Source organism: Ranitomeya variabilis, chromosome 2 (genome assembly GCF_051348905.1).
Source record: "Ranitomeya variabilis isolate aRanVar5 chromosome 2, aRanVar5.hap1, whole genome shotgun sequence".
NCBI lineage: Eukaryota > Metazoa > Chordata > Amphibia > Anura > Dendrobatidae > Ranitomeya > Ranitomeya variabilis.
Window position 1 is genome coordinate 500730273 of NC_135233.1, and position 21747 is coordinate 500752019.

At 42.0% G+C, this 21747-nt stretch overlaps 1 protein-coding gene across 1 annotated transcript in view; it reads left to right on the forward strand.

Annotated features, from left to right (window-relative positions):
- The window catches only part of LUZP2 (leucine zipper protein 2), a 1211598-nt gene that overhangs the window by 775584 nt on the left and 414267 nt on the right, over positions 1-21747 (forward strand). The window contains exons 6-7 of the mRNA XM_077288026.1: positions 9950-10012; positions 15909-15971. Coding sequence (XP_077144141.1) covers positions 9950-10012; positions 15909-15971 — 126 coding nt within the window. The remainder of the gene's footprint in view (positions 1-9949; positions 10013-15908; positions 15972-21747) is intronic.

Sequence of the window (21747 nt, forward strand, 5' to 3'; positions counted from 1 at the left end):
GCTATCTAGTATTAGCGGGCCTCATTTGCTGAATCTGTTTCATTTCTACGTTTGTATTTTCCCCTTACCTCACCGTTATTATTTGTTGGGGGCTTTCTATATCTTTGGGGTTATTTCTCTGAGGCAAGTGAGGTCTTACTTTCTTTCTCTCTAGGGGTAGCTAGTTTCTCAGGCTGCGTCGAGACGTCTAGGAATTTAGGCACGTTCACCGGCTACCTTTAGTGTGTTTGGTTAGGATCAGGTTTTGCGGTCAGTCCAGTTACCACCTCCCTAGAGCTCTTGTCTATGTTCATAAACTTAGCTAGTCCATTTTGTGATCCTCAGCCACTAGGATCATAACAGTACAGCAGGCCGAAAAGTGTTTAATGCATCGCAGAAGTGGGATAAGAGAAGCCCTGAGTACAATTTTTTTCCTCTCTATCTTTGCTGCAGTCTGTCCAGCTTCTCTCATTACCTTAATCTCTGGGTGGTTTTGTGTTCAGCTGCAGACATGGATATTCAGAGTCTGACTTCTAGTGTGGATCATCTTGCTGCAAGGGTGCAAAGCATTCAGGATTTTGTTGTTCATAGCCCTATGTCAGAGCCTAAAATACCTATTCCTGAGTTGTTTTCTGGAGATAGATCTAGGTTTCTGAATTTTAAGAATAATTGTAAATTATTTCTATCTTTGAGACCTCGTTCCTCTGGTGATTCCGCTCAGCAAGTTAAAATTGTTATCTCCTTGTTACGTGGCGACCCTCAAGATTGGGCTTTGTCTCTGGTGCCAGGAGATCCTGCATTGCTGAATGTGGATGCATTTTTTCTGGCGCTTGGACTGCTTTATGAGGAACCTAATCTTGAGAACCAGGCAGAAAAGGCCTTGCTGGCTCTTTCTCAGGGCCAGGATTAAGCTGAGGTGTATTGTCAAAAATTTCGGAAATGGTCGGTGCTTACTCAATGGAATGAGTGTGCCCTGGCTGTAAATTTCAGAGAAGGTCTTTCTGAAGCCATTAAGAATGTTATGGTGGGGTTCCCCACGCCTGCAAGTCTGAATGACTCAATGGCTTTGGCCATTCAGATTGATCGGCGTTTGCGGGAGCGCAAATCTGCGGTGTTTTCTGAACAGAGACCTGAGTCTATGCAATGTGACCGAGTTCTGACCAGAATTGAGCGGCAAAATCATAGACGTCAAAATGGGTTGTGCTTTTACTGTGGTGATTCAACTCATGTTATCTCAGCATGCTCTAAGCGCGTTAAAAAAATCGCTAAACCTGTCACCATTGGTACTATACAGCCTAAATTCATTTTGTCTGTTACTTTAGTTTGTTCTTTGTCATCCTACTCGGTTATGGCTTTTGTGGATTCAGGTGCTGCCCTGAATCTGATGGATTTTTCGTTTGCCAGGCGCTGTGGTTTTGTCCTGGAGCCTTTGGAATTCCCTATTCCACTGAGGGGAATTGATGCTACACCATTGGCTGAGAATAAGCCTCAATATTGGACTCAAGTGACCATGTGCATGACTCCTGTGCATCAGGAGGTGATTCGCTTTCTTGTGCTGCATAATTTGCATGATGTTGTCATGTTGGGTCTGTCATGGCTGCAGGCCCATAATCCAGTTCTGGATTGGAAAGCTATGTCTGTGTCAAGTTGGGGTTGCCAGGGGATTCATGGCGATGCTCCTTTGGTATCAATTGCTTCTTCCACTCCTTCTGAGGTCCCTGAGTTTTTGTCGGACTACCAGGATGTATTTGATGAGCCCAGATCCGGTGCCCTGCCTCCTCACAGGGATTGTGATTGTGCTATAAATTTGATTCCTGGTAGTAAGTTCCCTAAGGGACGACTTTTTAATTTGTCTGTACCAGAACATGCCGCAATGCGGAGCTATATAAAGGAGTCTTTAGAGAAGTGACATATTCGCCCGTCCTCCTCCCCTCTTGGTGCAGGATTCTTTTTTGTGGCCAAGAAGGATGGTTCTCTGAGACCTTGTATAGATTATCGTCTTCTAAATAAAATCACAGTCAAATTTCAGTATCCTTTGCCATTGTTGTCTGATCTGTTTGCTCGGATTAAGGGGTCCAGTTGGTTCACCAAGATAGATCTTCGTGGTGCGTATAACCTTGTGCGCATTAAGCAGGGGGATGAATGGAAAACAGCATTTAATACGCCCGAAGGCCATTTTGAGTACTTGGTGATGCCTTTTGGACTCTCTAATGCTCCTTCTGTGTTCCAGTCCTTCATGCATGACATCTTCCGAGAATATCTGGATAAATTTATGATTGTGTATCTGGATGACATTTTGGTCTTTTCTGAGGACTGGGAGTCCCATGTGAAGCAGGTCAGGATGGTATTTCAGGTCCTGCATGCTAATGCCTTATTTGTGAAGGGCTCAAAATGTCTCTTCGGAGTACAGAAGGTTTCCTTTTTGGGTTTTATTTTTTCTCCTTCTACTATTGAGATGGACCCAGTCAAGGTCCAGGCTATTCATGACTGGACTCAGCCTACATCTGTTAAGAGTCTTCAGAAGTTCTTGGGTTTTGCTAATTTTTACCGTCGCTTCATTGCTAATTTTTCTGGCGTGGTTAAACCCTTGACGGATTTGACCAAGAAGGGTTCTGATGTGACTAATTGGTCTCCTGCGGCCGTGGAAGCCTTTCGGGAGCTGAAGCGCCGGTTTTCTTTGGCTCCAGTTTTGTGTCAGCCTGATGTCTCTCTTCCTTTTCAGTTCGAGGTTGATGCTTCTGAGATTGGAGCAAGGGCTGTTTTGTCGCAGAGAAGCTCTGATTGCTCTGTGATGAAGCCTTGTGCTTTCTTTTCAAGAAAGTTTTCGCCTGCCGAGCGGAATTATGATGTTGGTAATCGGGAGTTGTTGGCTATGAAGTGGGCATTTGAGGAGTGGCGACATTGGCTCGAGGGAGCTAAGCATCGTGTAGTGGTCTTAACTGATCACAAAAATCTGATTTATCTCGAGTCTGCCAAGCGGCTGAATCCTAGACAGGCTCCTGGGTCGTTTTTCTCCCGTTTCGATTTCGTGGTCTCGTACCTGCCTGGTTCGAAGAACGTGAAGGCTGATGCTCTTTCTAGGAGTTTTGTGCCTGACTCTCCGGGAGTTTCAGAGCCGGCTGGTATCCTCAGAGAGGGAGTGATTTTTTCTGCCATTTCCCCAGATTTGCGACGAGTGCTGCAGAAATTTCAGGCGGATAGACCTGACCGTTGCCCACCAGAGAGACTGTTTGTCCCAGATAGATGGACCAGCAGAGTTATTTCCGAGGTTCATTCTTCGGTGTTGGTGGGTCATCCTGGGATTTTTGGTACCAGAGATTTGGTGGCTAGGTCCTTCTGGTGGCCTTCCTTGTCGCGGGATGTGCGTTCCTTTGTGCAGTCCTGTGGGATTTGTGCTCGGGCTAAGCCTTGCTGTTCTCGTGCCAGCGGTTTGCTTTTGCCTTTGCCTGTCCCGAAGAGGCCTTGGACGCACATTTCCATGGATTTTATTTCGGATCTTCCAGTCTCTCAGAGAATGTCTGTCATCTGGGTGGTGTGTGATCGTTTTTCCAAAATGGTCCATTTGGTGCCCTTGCCTAAGTTGCCTTCCTCCTCCGATTTGGTTCCTCTATTTTTTCAGAATGTGGTTCGCTTGCACGGCATCCCTGAAAATATTGTGTCTGACAGAGGATCCCAGTTTGTGTCCAGATTTTGGCGGATCTTTTGTGCTAAGATGGGCATTGATTTGTCTTTTTTGTCGGCCTTCCATCCTCAGACGAATGGCCAAACCGAGCAAACTAATCAGACCTTGGAAACTTATTTAAGATGTTTTGTTTCTGCTGATCAGGATGATTGGGTGACTTTTTTGCCATTGGCCGAGTTTGCCCTTAATAATCGGGCTAGTTCTGCTACTTTGGTTTCGCCTTTTTTCTGCAATACTGGTTTTCATCCTCGTTTGTCCTCGTGTCAGGTTTAGCCTTTTGACTGTCCTGGGGTGGATTCTGTGGTGGATAGGTTGCAACAGATTTGGAACCATGTGGTGGACAATTTGAAGTTGTCACAGGAGAAGGCTCAGCGCTTTGCCAACCGCCGTCGCGGTGTGGGTCCCGGACTTCTTGTTGGGGATTTGGTATGGCTGTCTTCTCGGTATGTTCCTATGAAGGTTTCCACTCCTAAATTCAAGCCTCGCTTCATCGGTCCTTATAAGATTTTGGAAATCCTTAACCCGGTGTCATTTCGTTTGGACCTCCCAGCGTCATTTGCCATTCATAACGTGTTCCATAGGTCTTTGTTGCGGAGGTATGTGGTGCCTGTGGTTCCTTCTGTTGAACCCCCTGCCCCGGTGCTGGTTGAGGGCGAATTGGAGTACGTGGTGGAGAAGATCTTGGATTCTCGTATTTCTAGACGGAGGCTTCAGTATTTGGTTAAGTGGAAGGGCTATGGTCAGGAGGATCATTCCTGGGTTGTCGCCTCTGATGTTCATGCGGCCGATTTGGTTCATGCCTTCCATGTGGCTCATCCTGATCGCCCTGGGGGTTTTGATGAGGGTTCGGTGACCCCTCCTCAAGGGGGGGGACTGTTGTGAACTCTGTTTTTGGGCTCCCTCTTGTGGTCACAACTGGTACTGTGTGAGTGCTGTCTTTGGGCTCCCTCTGGTGGCTCTTTGTGTCATTCTGCAGGTCTGAGGCTTGATCAGCTGTCTCATTATCTGTTAGCTTGTTTCCTATTTAGTTCACCTGGACTCTCAGTTGTTGCCTGCTGTCAATGTCTTCAGTGCTATTTTGGAGCTCTCCTGCAGTCCTTAGTTATCAGTCTCTTCAAGAGAAGCTAAATTTCTGTTTGTTCATTTTTTGATCATCAGTGTTCAATATGTTTCTTGGTTTATTATCTGTCCTTGTCCAGCTTGCTAATATGTGATTTCCTCGCTTGCTGGTAGCTCTAGGGGGCTGAGTTTCTCCCCTCACACCGTTAGTTGGTGTGGGGGTTCTTGAATTCTCAGCATGGATATTTTGTATAGGGTTTTCTACTGACCACACAGTTTCCTATCTGTCTTCTGCTATCTAGTATTAGCGGGCCTCATTTGCTGAATCTGTTTCATTTCTACGTTTGTATTTTCCCCTTACCTCACCGTTATTATTTGTTGGGGGCTTTCTATATCTTTGGGGTTATTTCTCTGAGGCAAGTGAGGTCTTACTTTCTTTCTCTCTAGGGGTAGCTAGTTTCTCAGGCTGCGTCGAGACGTCTAGGAATTTAGGCACTTTCACCGGCTACCTTTAGTGTGTTTGGTTAGGATCAGGTTTTGCGGTCAGTCCAGTTACCACCTCCCTAGAGCTCGTGTCTATGTTCATAAACTTAGCTAGTCCGTTTTGTGATCCTCAGCCACTAGGATCATAATAACCGGCTCCTCTGGTGAGGAGTTTTGCGTGTGCTATTCTGACTGCATTGATCACTGTTCGCTCTATTTGTTAGCTGTGTACCTCTGAGAGGTCGACAGGGCACAGCGTTCTCTTGTCTTAAGTGACTCTGTTAAGTAACAGAGATCACTTATACCGCCATATAGTACCATCAGTTACTAGCAGCAGGTTTTACTCCTGCACGGTGGACCCCGCATTGCGAACGCACCTATTACTCTTTAAATATATATGGTGCGTTCCGCCAAACCCTAACAGGGAGAGTTAGTTGAATATGGTGAATGTGCATTTCAAAAGATCCGCTCATCTCTAATAGTGACACAAAGAATAAATTTGTCTTATCACTTATACCTCACTGTGACTTGTTTAGAAAAAAATGTATCAATTCTTGAACTTCTGTTTATTTATTCAATCTGCCTTGCAAAAATCAGTAGAAGGCTTTATTCACGTTTATCCTGTGCTTTCCTCTGAGCACTTACCTCTGGGTTTCCAGTTACATAAAAAAACTTGATTTCATCAAAACACCCAACAAAATAATTCCCTTTAATGAGGCAGATGGAGTCACATTGGGCTTTGTTTAGCCTGTGCATCTTTTTAGTGCACAAAAGTGTGTTTGACCCTAGTGGTATGTGCCTAAAATGGAAACTACTGTAACAGAAGCCAGATGAACTTCAAATTGACACTATGTATATCTCATTGTAGTGTGTGGTTCCATTCGATGCTTCAACTTAATCTCATTTTTTTTTTTTTAGAGAGGATGAAATTCCTGATGCAAGAACTAGGCATAGATCAGGGAATTGTGCACTTAGCTTTAAAAATGATAAAAAAAAATGTTCTGCACCTCAAAATGGTACCAATTTAAACTTCAACTCATTGTGCAAAAAAAGTCCCTATTCAGATTTGTTAGCTTCAAAAAAGAGGTTTTCCACATTACTAGTGCACAAAGGTTCTGGTAAAGCAATATGGCTCCACCTCCCTTAGTAAAAAATCTAGTGAATATTGAACTCCAAAATCCCTCTCATCTCAGTCCCACAGTTAGCAATCACATGTATCGCATAAAAGTAGGGGTAACAGTTGACTAACAATTTTCCAGAGGCACTGGTGGAAATATTGTCATTTGTCTCGCTAGTATCATTTATGTGTGGTTATGTGAGTGGATACTCTACCACTCTGTCTTCTCATTTGAGTGTGTCACTCTAGTCTCTGACAGTGCCTACGTAGTCGGGTAGGGTCAGGACTTGATAACTTTCCTTGCTTAGCATCTGTCTCCTTCATGTGGGTGGTTAGCACAGTTGAGTTACAAAACAAGTCTATATATATAATATCTTCTTATAGAGCCTTACTCATTGTATTGTCTACACTAACAATTGCAGTCAATGTAACGGTGTTGTTTATGGTGTTGCGCCTACTGTAATTTTCGAGATCATTAAGTCTCCTCTAATGAACTCTACTTACTCCTATGTACATTTGTGTATTTTCCATTGTTCATTTTGCCAATATGCTTTGTGGATGTAAGAGTTATTGTAATGTGTAACCCAGTCTTAATGTATTAACTATTTCATTTAAACTGGTCTATTACATCAATTAGTATTTGACCTCCTTAACCACTTGACTTAGTCAAATGACATGCTGGCAAACATGTAGTACTAGTTTCATTTCTTATCACTTAGAAACATTGTATGGAATTTTTAAGAACTCATGCCAAGCATAATTTTACTACCAGCAATATGCATTCCTTATCGAAATTTCTGCACCATTTGCATGAAGTCTTTTATTATTTAAAATAGTTTACCTCTTTTGAAAAATTTTCATCAGAGGCTGTAGATTGTTATAAAATGAAGTGCTCTTTATTCTTCATTTCTGCGTCCAGCGCTGAGTCTTTGGTACTGCACATGTTTCCCATATTGTTTGTGGCACTAACATCACATCAGAAGCTCAGTGGCTCTGTGTCGCATCACTCAGGACGCGATACTGCAGTGACCACTAGGCAGTTCTGCGGCGCAGGAGGCAAAACCCTAGGATCTGCTGGAAAGCAGGGCCGACATTGCAAAAATGTGGCGTGACCAAGCCGGTGAGGAGACTGCTGGTTACCCGGGACCTGGACCAAAGACATGAGAGGTGCCGGATCTGAGTCCAGGTGATGGAGGCCTGCGGGGGAGAGTGGCAACCAAGAGGGAATGATAAGAGCATGGTGAGTGACAAGCCAGGGGATCGAGAACTAGCCGGGAGCATAGTGACACAAGGAGGAGACGGAGACCAAGTCAGGGGCAAGCAAAGGGGTCCGAAGCCAGAGAAGATGGAGCAGTACCACATCAGAGGACAGAGAAACAGGTCAAGAAACGAGCAGAGTCATACACGTGGGAGCCAAGCATACACAGAGGTGTAGGGCAGGGGCACAGGGAAACTGGGCAGACCCTACACAGGAAGACTGGGAACAATAGAATCACACAGAGTAACCTAGGTCAGCTGCTCTAGCCGTGGGACCGGAACTATCACCGACATCGGACCTAGGCAGTGATACCACTAAATAGCCGCCCCTGAATCAAATAGAGGCGTATAAAATTAACCTGATCAGGACGGGAAGAAAGCAAACCCTGTTCTAGATCATGACACTCTGTTTAGATGGAATGCCCCCACAGAGCTGCGGGCCTCACTGAATGGCTGGGCAATGTTGATGTTATGCTAGGGCCGCAGCCAATAATTGACACTTGGAGTAGTGCCAGTGACTCAGTGCTGGATTTGGGGACAAGCCCTTTAATTCTAGTACTTAGGAAAATATGTAAACAGTTTCACTGTAGATTATTTGCATTGCCGTTCTTTTACTTTGCTAAATTTTTCAAGTAACTATTTTTGTCATTGAAGTTCACATTTTCTTATTGCATTTATGAATCATGATAGTGGTCTTTCAGTAACTATTATGAGCAGTATTTTCCCATTCTTTATTAATTATAAGCACATTGCAAAATGATCATTTCAAGTTCATCTTTAATATTTGAGTGGGTTTTAATACTTTCTTTTAAGGGTATAATGGAAGTTAAATGAATGTATATTTGTATTATGACTGCAGTACTAAAAGGTCAATTTGTCAATGTAGCAGATTAATTTATTTTTTACACAATGTATCCTGATTTACAATGTTAATGAATTAGTCTAAAGACTGAGGGTAAATTGATAGAAATTTCCTAGCTCAAATTAAATCTCCCATTTTGCTTATTATATGAGTTTCATTCTTTTAACCCTCTGCTGCTCAACCTTATCCTTTTACAAAAATGATTCCCATATTCAAATGAAAATTTTGGGTCATTTAAGGGTGTTTTCTAGGAAATAAAGAAAACTAATACATAAAAAAAAATATTGAAAAATTGATGAATACTTGTCATTGTATATTTGCGTCTAAGGGACAACTAGTAGGTTGTTTTTTTAAATGGCTGCAGTCATATTACTTAGCAAAAACCCATCCCAAACACTGCAGGATGGATTGTGACTCCTTCCTTCTCTTGAACTTGTTCACAATTGCTTTATTCAATGAGGGGATGTTGGTCTGTTCTTGATTTTGTAGTCTACTATTAGAAATGATTGCTGCCTCTATATTTGACAGAGCACTCCTCCTTTCAGCCTAAGGCTGTTTTAAATTAGTGCTAGATCCTACCTACCCATCAAATTTGTAGGTTTTTAATTTGGAAGAGGTATGTTTGATAAATATTAGTTTTAGGGTCTTGCTAAGGAAATATATGCCTTGCCGTGACTGATAGGTTCTAATGGATTGGCCAAGTTGTGTGCTAAGTACTCTTAATAAGTATATTCTATTTAACAGTAATGCAATGCAAATGTCATAAATTCAATATTTACATAAGTCTTCGTTCTCATGCTGTAGAGGCTGCTGTATTCTTTTGCCTTATCTAGTCATTATATATGACAAAAGACAGGACCATGATGTCGTTTTCCAACAAAGGAATACAAATTCATGCACGGTGTTAGAAAGCAACAGCTCCCACAGTAGTCTGCATTTCTTCTCATCTATCCTAATGATAGATAGCCAGAAAAGAGCACCCATGCAAGAACAGTGTGTGGGCCCTTCTTTGTGTCTGTGAAAGAGCTGGCTTGCAAATTTGAAGATGAAAGTGGACCCCCTTACCTCTTGTGCACCTTTTTGACAACACAGGTTGCGCCAAGGATATGGCCTCCTCTGGACTATCCTTCTCACTTCTCGCAATGTGTGGGTGAATAACTAGAATTGTAAGAAGTATACCCAATCCTTATGCTGCCCAGATTCCCCAGTTGTATTCAATTTAATATAAAAGATCAATTATACGAATCAAGATAAATGTCAACAGCTTCATGCCCATCCACACAAACCCCACCCATGAGGATCAGATTGACAAAAGGTGTGTTCTGTGAAAATAAACTACTTCAGACATATACCGGTAATTTTATCCACCGCTCACTAAAAGCAAATACAACATTACATATTGAAATTTGATTTTGGCCTTGATGCATAATCTAAAAATCTATCGGATATTGTACAACAATGGAAACTTGTCATATTTTTTACCAACTAAATAGATTTGTTTCATTTCCAGAACAAAAGCTTGAAAAACAAACTATTGTCGGGAAACAAGATTTGTGGACTTCGTGCTGAGGAGGTGAGGGCACTGATCTTTTCTTTTTATGGCTGAGAGCAAAATTAGTTTATTACATTCTAGTGAAAATTATGATTCGCATATCGTTAATCTTTGTTCATGCTAATTAATAAGTTGTTTAACTATTTCCTTTCCAGAATGAACAGCTTTGAGTGAATAATAAAAGTATTGTTCTGGAAGGGTACTAAAGATTATGCTATTTTTTTTATTTTAAATGGGATACATAAGTGTTTTCAAAAGGCATAGAACGTAAGCTGTAGTAGTAATAATAACAATAACGATAACAATAATAATAGAAGGCATACTTACTGGTTTTAACACAGTGACTTTAGCACAGGCTGCTTTGGTTGTCATTGCTGAAGTGACCTGCATTAGACCTTCCTGTGTTGTAAATGGTGACTGTAGCTTTTTTAATGTTATACATATCCCTCTGCCTTTTACATTTTTTTGTTTGCAAGTGGATAGTGGGAGAATCGTTTTAATAATACTCCTTCCCCTCAAACCCTCTCTCGTAGGTGTGAACAAAACTGAAATGATAACTTATCAGATGGAGAATGGGAAGTTTAGGTGGGCATACCATTGACTGTTTGAGTCCAGTTATTTGATGTAGGTGAAGTGATTTGCCGGACCTTTTATATGTACAGGACCAAAAGTTTGGACACACCTTCTCATTTAAAGATTTTTCTGTATTTTCATGACTATGAAAATTGTACATTCACACTGAAGGCATCAAAACTATGAATTAACACATGTGGAATTATATACTTAACAAAAAAGTGTGAAACAACTGAAATTATGTCTTATATTCTAGGTTCTTCAAAGTAGCCACCTTTTGCTTTGATGACTGCTTTGCACACTCTTGGCATTCTCTTGATGAGCTTCAAGAGGTAGTCACCGGGAATGGTTTTCACTTCACAGGTGTGCCCTGTCAGGTTTAATAAGTGGGATTTCTTGCCTTATAAATGTGGTTGAGACCATCAGTTGTGTTGTGCAAAGTCTGGTGGATACACAGCTGATAGTCCTACTGAATAGACTGTTAGAATTTGTATTATGGCAAGAAAAAAGCAGCTAAGTAAAGAAAAACGAGTGGCCATCATTGCTTTAAGAAATGAAGGTCAGTCAGTCCGAAAAATTGGGAAAACTTTGAAAGTGTCCCCAAGTGCAGTGGCAAAAACCATCAAGGGCTACAAAGAAACTGGCTCACATGAGGACCGCCCCAGGAAAGGAAGACCAAGTCACCTCTGCTTCTGATGATAAGTTTATCCGAGTCACCAGCCTCAGAAATTGCAGGTTAACAGCAGCTCAGATTAGAGACCAGGTCAATGCCACACAGAGTTCTAGCGGCAGACACATTTCTACAACAACTGTTAAGAAGAGACTTTGTGCAGCAGGCCTTCATGGTAAAATAGCTGCTAGGAAATCACTGCTAAGGACAGACAACAAGCAGAAGAGACTTGTTTGGGCTAAAGAACACAAGGAATGGACATTAGACCAGTGGAAATCTGTGCTTTGGTCTGAGGAGTCCAAATTTGAGATCTTTGTTTCCAACCACCGTGTTTTTGTGCGACGCAGAAAAGGTGAACGGATGGACTCTACATGCCTGGTTCCCACTGTGAAGCATGGAGGAGGAGGTGTGATAGTGTGGGGGTGCTTTGCTGGTGACACTGTTGGGGATTTATTCAAAATTGAAGGCATGCTGAACCAGCATGGCTACCACAGCATCTTGCAGTGGCATGCTATGCCATCCGGTTTGCGTTTAGTTGGACCATCATTTATTTTTCAACAAGACAATGACCCCAAACACACCTCCAGGCTGTGTAAGGGCTATTTGACCAAGAAGGAGAGTGATGGGGTGCTACGTCAGATGACCTGGCCTCCACAGTCACCAGACCTGAACCCAATCAAGATGGTTTGGGGTGAGCTGGATCGCAGAGTGAAGGCAAAAGGGCCAACAAGTGCTAAGCATCTCTGGGAACTCCTTTAAGATTGTTGGAAGACCATTCATCAAGAGAATGCCAAGAGTGTGCAAAGCAGACATCAAAGCAAAAGGTGGCTACTTTGAAGAACCTGGAATATAAGACATATTTTCAGTTGTTTCACACTTTTTTGTTAAGTATATAATTCCACATGTGTTAATTCATAGTTTTGATGCCTTCAGTGTGAATGTACAATTTTCATAGTCATAGTCATGAAAATACAGAAAAATCTTTAAATGAGAAGGTGTGTCCAAATTTTTGGTCTGTACTGTATGGCCTCAATTTTGCTCAGTGCAAACAAATATGTATATCTAATAGTAAATATTTAAAAATTGGACCATATTTCTTTTTTTCTAAAGCTAATCTCAAGCTTCATGCCAATTTGGTCTTGATCTGAACACCTGAATCACATGAGATGGGCCAGTTGCTCATAACGCAGTTGCCTGTATATCATAAACAAATTGCCAGCAAAAAGTGTTCCCATGTCACTAAAGTATGACGACTCCATGTGTATGTGCAAGCATAGAGGTGCAACAATATGAATGTAAGGCAATAACTTTCCAAACAAGTATTTACATAAAATGACCTGTACAAGCTTAAGGAGTAACAACTTGTGGGCGCACATATGTGAATCTTCATGGGAAGAGACAATATGGAAAACTGTGAAATTAAACAGATAAGGCATTACTCTGTAGTACTATAGCATGCAAACATAAAATATGAAAATTGAATTGCATTACTGCACTAGAAATATGAAAAATTGAGAATGCTTAGCGCATAAATTGGCCAATTCATGTGTACCTGGCGATTCTCGGTGCCAGGACCTAATGCCAATCCTCTCTTAGACAGTCTACATCTCTAGGGGACTTATTGTGAATCCTCTCTTGGACTGAAGTATATATCTCTGTGGAGGGGTAGAATCCTGCTACAATTAAGAATACCTAAGGCTGAGGGGCGGAGGGCTCAATCAGAAGGCTAATATAAACATCAGAAAAGAGAGAGATGTAGACTGTCTAAGAGAGGATTGGCAATAGGTCCTGGCAATGAAAATTGCCTTAATGTGGCTGCCAGGTACACATGAATTGGCCAATTTATGCGCTAAGCATTCTCAATTCTTCATATTTCTAGTGCAGTATGGCAATTCAATTTTCATATTTTATGCTTTCATGCTATAGCGCTATAGAGTGCTGACTTATCTGTTTCATTGTATATGAGTTAGCAACTCTAGGTAAGCAGCATCTGTTCAGATCTGATTTATATTTGTATGAGACTGTCAGTTTTTTTTAATATTTGTATTAGCCTTCTGCCTGAGCACTCTGCCCCTCAGCCTTAGGTATTTTTAATTGCAGCAGGATTCTACCCCTCCACAGAGATATAGACTTCAAAGAGAGAGGATTGGCAATAGGTCCTGGCAATGAGAATCGCCTTAACGTGGCTGCCAGGTACACACGAATTGGCCAATTTATGCACTAAGTATTCTCAAGTTTTCATATTTCTAGTGCAGTAATGCAATTCAATTTTCATATTATATGTTTGCATGTTATGGCGTTACCGTGTGCTGCCTTATCTGTTTCATTGTATATGAGTTGGCGACTCTAGGTAAGCACCTGTTCCGACCTGATTTATGTTTGGATGTGATAATCAGTTTTTTATATTAGTATTGAAAACTGTGATTTTTCAGCAGGGAAGTAGGTAATCACAGGAATGCAGTTTGATATCTTCCATCATGGTAATAGTTAAACACAGAAGTAATTAAAAAGTAAATTACATTTAGTAGAGCGAAAGGGAAGTTCATCAGCACATCAATCCAGGATATATAAAACTTGTCTTAATTTAGAAAAAAATAATTAAAACATGATAAAAAATGAAACCTCAAAAAAACCAGCACACTCAGGAGGAGCTCCTGTCGAAATACTGGTCCAGCGATTTTCATCATGGTAAGCTTTCCTCCCCACTACTATCACTCCAAAATTAAATTTAGTTTCTTCCAGCAGAGCAATGTTTAATAGCAACAATGTAACTGAAAAGTAAATGGAGTCTGGTATCCTCTATTTCAGCAATGATTAAAGGGAACCTGTCACACCCAAAATCGATGGTGAGGTAAGCTCACCATCATCAGGGGCTTATCTGCAGCATTCTGTAATGCTGTAGATAAGCCCCTGATGTTACCTGAAAGAGGAGAAAAAGAGGTTAGATTATACTCACCCAGGGGCGGTCCCGCTGCGGTCCGGTCCGATGGGTGTCTCAGGTCCTCTCCGGCGCCTCCTATCTTCATTCCATGGCATCCTCATCTGGTCTTCATTCCGCGGCTCTGGCGCAGGCGTACTTTGTCTGCCCTGTTGAGGGCAAAGCAAAGTACTGCAGTGCGCAGGCGCCGGGCCTCTCTGACCTTTTTGGCGCCTGCGCACTGCAGTACTTTGCTCTGCCCACACCAGGGCAGACAAAGTACGCCTTCGCCGGAGCCGTGGCATGAAGACCAGAAGTGGACGTCATGGAATGAAGATGGGAGGCGCTGTACTGGACTTGAAATGCCCATCGGAGCGGGACCGCCCCTGGGTGAGTATAATCTAACGTCTTTTTCTCCTCTTTCAGGTAACATCGTCAGCTTATCTACAGCAATACAGAATGCTGAAGATAAGCCCCTGATGATGGTGAGCTTACCTCACCATCGATTTTGGGGATGACAGGTTCCCTTTAATAACAGTGGTATGGCAGAAAAGAAAATGCAAACTACAGACATGCTTGAAGAGAAGCATTACCATAATTGCAAGAACTACTAATGAAAATGACTGAAAGCATTGCAAGAACATGGTAACTTACATGTTGAGAGGTTGGTAAGGACAACAACTAGCATGTTGGACTGAACTTGGAAAAATGTTGGCTGTGGCATGGAATAGTAGAGAAGATAATAGACAACTGGCCAGAGCTCAACCAAAGGAAGTAGATGCAATCTCCTTACCAACTTGAGACAGCTGTGGTCAATGTTACTAAATTCCAGCTTGACCTCTGCAAATCCAGCCATAAAAGGTCTATTGCAAAGATGCCTCAGGAGTTTGCTGGGTTAACAGAGAAACCTGGAGTCGACTACTGCAGAGAAGGATATAGGGGTAGATAGAACAAGCTTGGCAGTTGTGCCAGAATGGGGGATTAACACCGAGACATTCGTCGCTTAACTAAACATATTGCAGAATAATGTAGTCTCATTTATAGCAACACTACACCAGAATGGCTATGCACTCTTTCAAATGGATACTATGTCTCTCTGCTAAATTCTTCAGGGATGGCTTGGAAAGCATGTCAAAAAGTTCATGTTGTGGGTATAGCCTCCAAGTTTGCAAATGTTAATCCAACCCAACCTAAATATCTAACCTATGGAGGACTCATATTACAGCCTATGAAGCTTGAGCGATCTCTTGCTAACATTTTGGCATCCGATTCCACAGGACACCCTCACATATCTTTAGGCCCTGTGGCATACAGGACTCAATGGAACAGAGATAATTTTGTGACATTAAGGGTACCTGGCAATATTAGGCAGGGGTTTATAATGTTATGGCCAATTGATATACTTTATAATAATGTATGTGAAACATGTAAACAAATCTAATATGTACAGTAAAGATAAGATAAAAAGAAACTCAGTTTCTGATTTTTTTTATGAATTATGTATAAACTTTTTTTTTAATTTTTACACGGTTATCAAATCTTTTGTCCATAGCTTTTTAATGCTCAAAAGAATTATTGGCATGACTATTGTATTTGAAATTTCAAGCAAAAGTCATTCATCTGATATAATTGTATGTGACGATTAATCAGATCACTTACAAGCTTGACCTTTATGATTTACAACATAGCAAGAATTACGATATGAAACCTACAATGAGCTTTTTTATTAATATTGTTTTTCTTTTCTTTTTTTGTAGTCGAAACGTATACAGGCCCAACTGAAAGAGCTTCGGTATGGAAAGAAAGATTTGGTTTCAAAGGTACATACATTTATGCTGTTTTTTCCTTTCATGACAAGGTCACGTTGAAGGTTTTTCTTTTTTATTATGTACTTTTATATATTCTAATAAATGGCATGTTTTATAAGGTCAGAAAAACATTGGTCTGTATTGTTAAATAGGAATAAAAAAATCCTTATTAAAATGTAATAACTGTAATTAAGAAACCTGTGGATAATTCTTCTTGGAAAAAAAGTAACTCTTTCCACAATTATCAGTCGATTTTTGTCTTCTGCACTGAGCATTCATCCTCAAAAACTGCTGAGATGTGTCTACAGATCTGACTTTACTGACCCATCAAACTAAACCTGCTTCCTATTGATATCCATGGAGAGTGAGGAAGGGGACAAGATATACGAAGAAAAAGTCACAATACAGATAGAGAAGCAACTGCAGACAGAAAAGGAAAACTACGAAAAAAAGACACATGCCATTTAATTACCTAAAATAGTGTAAAGTAACCTGAAAGTGCAGTTACACTTTGAAAAATATGTATTTGCAGGCATTCTAGGGCACTCAAAAGTCAGTATAATCCTTTGGTTATTGCTATGTAGGAGCAATCTTAACTCTCCACAGAATAATTCACAGCAGCAATAATCCTCAAAGGTACATAATTACTAGACATTGGCCCAGTTATTTTTTTGCTAATTATTAGTGATAACAGGATAAAATATATGGTAAATCTGTGACAGTATTATTGGGGTACTTTATACTACTTATATTTGGGTACTATGTGGCCGTATTATTAGGTATTGATTAGTGGTATTATCTGGAGAGATACTGTAAATGCATTGTATGACACTGAGTTGGGAACTATATCAATATTATAATAATATTTATCTATCTGTATGTACGAGGGTGGACAAGGCGTTATTTCCCCCTCATAAAGATGATAATTAAATTATGTTTTGTTATGTTTCTATTTATTCTAAAAATTATTTATCCCTGTGGTGGTGGTCTGTATCAGGTTCCTGCAGGGTTAACTGCAGGGTTGCAAGCAAAAAAGAGGAAAAAAACAGCTCCCCATGTGTTGTGGGAAATTATGGATGTCCTGTAGTCATCATGTGGAACAATGAACAAAAACAAAGGAGAAAAAATCCAGCTTACAAAAAATATTCCAAATTTATTGAGAGTAAAACGCAAAGTCCATTCAGATGATTCACATGATAGTGAGTAGCAGGCCTGCTACTCACTATCATGTGAATCATCTGAATTGACTTTGCAATTTACTCTCAATAAATTTGGAATATTTTTTTGGAAGCTGGACATTTTACCCTTTGTTTTTGTTAACTGCAGGGTTAACTGCAAGGCCGGCCCCTGGAGGAAGGTGTGTTCCAAGAGGTGACCAGAGGGAGAGTGTTTAGGGATATAGGAAGTAAGTTATTAGTGTTGGAGAGGAGGTTAAAGGGAGAGCACAGGTGATCCAGTGGTGGGATATGAAAGGCTCAGCATGAAGAGGAACTTGTTTCGTAGGAGGCAGGACAATAACAGGCAAGCGAAGACCCCTGTAAGAAAAAGGTTAACAAGTCCAGAAAACTGTCCAGTGAGAAGGTGGCCTTGGGAAAAGTTAGTGCCCTACTTGGGGTACTCATCTGGGGAGAAATGACTCTACATGTGACCTCTGGAACAAATCTAAGCAAGGAAACATGGAAATAGGGTCATAGTGATACACCTGGACCCATATGACTCTACACCAAGGAAAATTCAGGCATTCTAAACTTCTCCCCATTTGCCATACCTGTTGCTAGAAGCAGAATGCTAACTGTAGCTTTGGGATAGAAGCCAGCGTATTGTATGTAGGGCGATGAAGAATGCATAAACTGTTACTCTTTGTTCACCAGTTTGCCATGCATAAAAACGACATTGTTTGTAAGAACTGGTATGGCTTTCTGATTGAAAGGGTTAAAGGAAGCAGTACTGCACCAAGTATATCAGACTGGACGGTGGAGGCAGCAGAATCAGGCGTAATGTCACACATGCACAACCACAATTTTCTGTAAGTGGCTCTTTTGTGGAAGAGGCAGCCTTCTCACACGACTACCATCTGGGGCCAGGTTACATACAATATCTATCTATAGGTGCTCCTTACAAAATTGGAGTATCAGCAAAAAGTTAATTTATTTCAGTTCTTCAATACAAAAAGTGAATCTCATATATTATATAGAGTCATGACAAACAGAGTGATCTATATCAAGTGTTTATTTCTGTTATTGTTGATGATTATGGCTTACAGCCAATGAAAACTCAAAAGTCATTATCTCAGTAAATTGCTTGAAAAATGATTTTAAAATCCAAAATGTTAGCCTACTGAAATGTATGTTCAGTAAATGCACTCAATACTTGGTCAGGGCTCCTTTTGCATCAATTGCTACATCAATTCGGGGTGGCATGGAGGCGATCAGCCTGTGGAACTGCTGAGGTGCTTTGAAAGCAGCCTTCAGCTCGACTGCATTGTTGGGTCTGGTATCTGTCATCTTCCTCTTGACAATACTCCATAAATTCCTATGGGGTTAAGATCTGATCAGTTTGCTGGCTAATCAAGCACAGTGATACTGCTGTTTTTAAACCAGGTATTGGTACTTTTGGAAAGGTGTACAGGTGCCAAGTCCTACTGGAGAATGAAATATCCATCTCCAAAAAAGCGGGTCGGCAGAGGGAAGGATGAAGTGCTCTAAAATTTCCTGGTAGATGGCTGCACTGACTGTGGTCTTCAGAAAACACATTGGACCCACACCAGCAGATCATATGGCTCCCTAAACCATCACTGATTGTGGAAACTTCACATTAAACCTCAAGCAGCTTGGATTGTGGCCTCTCCACTCTTCTTACAGACTCTGGGACCTTGATTTCCAAATGAAATGCAAAATTTACTTTCATCTGAAAACAATACCTTGGACCACTGAGCAACAGTCCAGTTATTTTTCTTCTTGGCCAAGGTAAGACGCTTCTGGTGTTGACTATTGGTCATGAGCGGCTTGATACAAGGAAGGCAACACTTGTAGCCCATGTCCTGGATATGTCTGTGTGTGGTGTCTCTTGAAGCAATGACTCCAGCAGCAGTCCACTCCTTGTGAATCTCCCCCAAATTTTTGAATGGCCTTTTTTAACAATTCTTTCAAGGCTACGGTTTCCCCAGTTACTTGTGCACCTTTTTCTATCTGTCACACTTTTTCCTTCCACTCAACTTTCCATTAATATGTTTGGGTGCAGCATTCTGTGAACAGTCAGCTTCTTTAGCAATGAGCTTTTGTGGCTACCCTCCTTGGGAGTGTGTCAATGACAACCTTCTGGACATCTGTCAAGTTAGTAGTCTTCCCCATGATTGTGGATCCTACTGAAACAGACTAAATGACCTTTGTAAATACTTAGGAAGCCTTTGCAGGTGTTTTTGGTTAATTATTCTAATTTACTAAGATAATGAGACTTTGGGGCTTTCATTTGCTGTTAGCCATAATCATCAACCTTAACAGAAATAAACACTTGAAATAGATCACTCTGTTTTAATGACTCTATATAATATATGAGTTTCACTTTTTGTATTGAAGAACTACAATAAATTAACTTTTTGATGATATTCTAATTTTGTGAGAAGCACCTGTACCTTATGTACAAATGAGTCCTACCATACCTTTTCTCATAGTATACATCCTTTGATAAGAGTTATTAATTGACCTGTTTTGAAAGGGAACATGATTTTACAACACTCTATTAATAGATGTCTATGCTATATTTGTCTTCTGTTGGCCACACAATGGTTTTGATATGTCATTCAGATTGTTGAAGCTTTTGTTGGCACATCACAATATTTTATTACATCTCTATGGTGAGAAATTGTAATTTTACGTCCAGTGTTAGGCCAATGGTAGGAAAAGAAGAGTGGAATGATAGAACAGAACAACATTTTAATAATAGCCAGTCTCTGATTTATGCTGTCCTTGGTTCAGCTGACAGGTACCCTTTAAAGGGGACATGTGTTAGGGGTCGAGTTCCCGTCTCTGCACAGGGGGAATCTCGGGCTATCTCCGCTGTGGTCTCCCATTCTTCTCTCCTGCCGCAGTGGAGTCTGCTCAGCAGAGACATCGGTCCCAGCGGCTCGCTCAGTCTGGCTCTGTACATAGAGTTACTGCTGCTTTTCCTGCTTCTGCCATTGAAGTCAGTGCTGGGCAGTGGCGAGCAGACACTTCTGGGACTAAGTCCTGCTGTTCTCGTTCTGAGCATGCCCAGTGTAAGATCTCTGAGTGGAGATCGAGGGTCACATGATCAGACACTGCAGCTAAGGTCCTGTAGGTGCTCACGCTCTGTGGCAGCCTCTCATTGGTCCTTCCAGGAAGGTCCTGAACATGCTGCAACTATTTAAGGCTCGCATGGCCGCACGGCCATGTGCTAGTATTGCTTTCATTTATGTACTTTGCGCCAGTGTGGTCTTGTATGAGTGAGTTCAGGGACCCGGCTGAAATAAGCCCCTAGAATGCTGGCACCTCCGGCGAGGAGTTTGTATGCTTGAGTGTTCAGGGACCTGGACGAAATAAGCCCCTAGAATGCTGGCACCTCCGGCGAGGAGTTTCATGTGCATGCAAGACCACTGACTGTTCTTGTTAAGACAGTTAGCCTGTGCCTCTGTGGAGTCTAACAGGGCGCAGTGCTTTGAGTTCGCGGCTGCTCTGTGAAGTAACAGAGTTAGCTAACACTGCCATTTAGTTCCGCTATTCGCTAGCAGCAGGTTCTCCTGCACGGTGGACCCCAGGCTGCGAACGCATCTATCCTAATAAAATATATACATTCATTAGGTGCGTTCCGCTAGCCCAATCATAACATAATACTAGCGCCAGGGTCTGGCTAGTAAATGGCAGACATACAGCAATCTTTCTGGTATATCCAGCAGCTGGAGGGTAGGTTGGCGGCTCTCGAGAGCTCAACCTCAGCTGTGGGTATTTCCGCAGTTGCTGTACAGGCTGCTAGCGTGGCTGCAGCAACCTTGTCCACTGCCACCCCTGTTCCGACATTTTCGCGCCTCCCGCTCCCAGAAAAATTTTCTGGAAAAAGCAGATCTTGTAGGGGATTCGTGAGTCAGTGCTCTATTCACCTTGAGCTTCTGGCTGCACTTTTTCCCACAGAGCGCGCTAAGGTGGGATTTATTGTGTCCCTCTTGTCGGACAGGGCGTTGGAATGGGCTACACCGCTGTGGGAGCGTGGCGATCATGTGGTGCAGAGTGCTCCGTTGTTTCTGAGCACTCTGAAACAGGTCTTCCTAGGACCTCAAGTCACCAATGATACGGCACTCCAACTGCTGGCATTAACTCAGGGTGAGTCCTTGGTCAGCCAATTTGCCATCCGTTTCCGAACTTTAGCTTCAGAGCTGGAGTGGTCGGATAAAGCCCTTATCCCCATATTTTGGAGGGGGCTGGCTGATCACGGTAAGGACGCTCTGGCCTCTAGGGAGATTCCAGCCACACTGGAGGAGTTAATAACTGTCTCTACCCGTATTGACCTCCGTTTTTACGAGCAGAGGTTAGAGCGAGCCCAGTGTAGGCAGAGGTTTCGGCTGGCTCCTACCTTCGCCAGACCTCTGGAATCTCCGGTCCTGGTTCCTGAGTCACATGAGGCCAGGGAGGTGTCACGAGCGGATTCTAAGTCCCGGACCGCTTGGGCATCCAAGGTTTGTCATGTTTGCCAGCAGTCTGGACATCTTGCCACCAGATGTTCCCAGCGGTCAAGGAGACGTCAGCCTCTAGTGGTAGTCGGTGGAGGTACTCTAGAT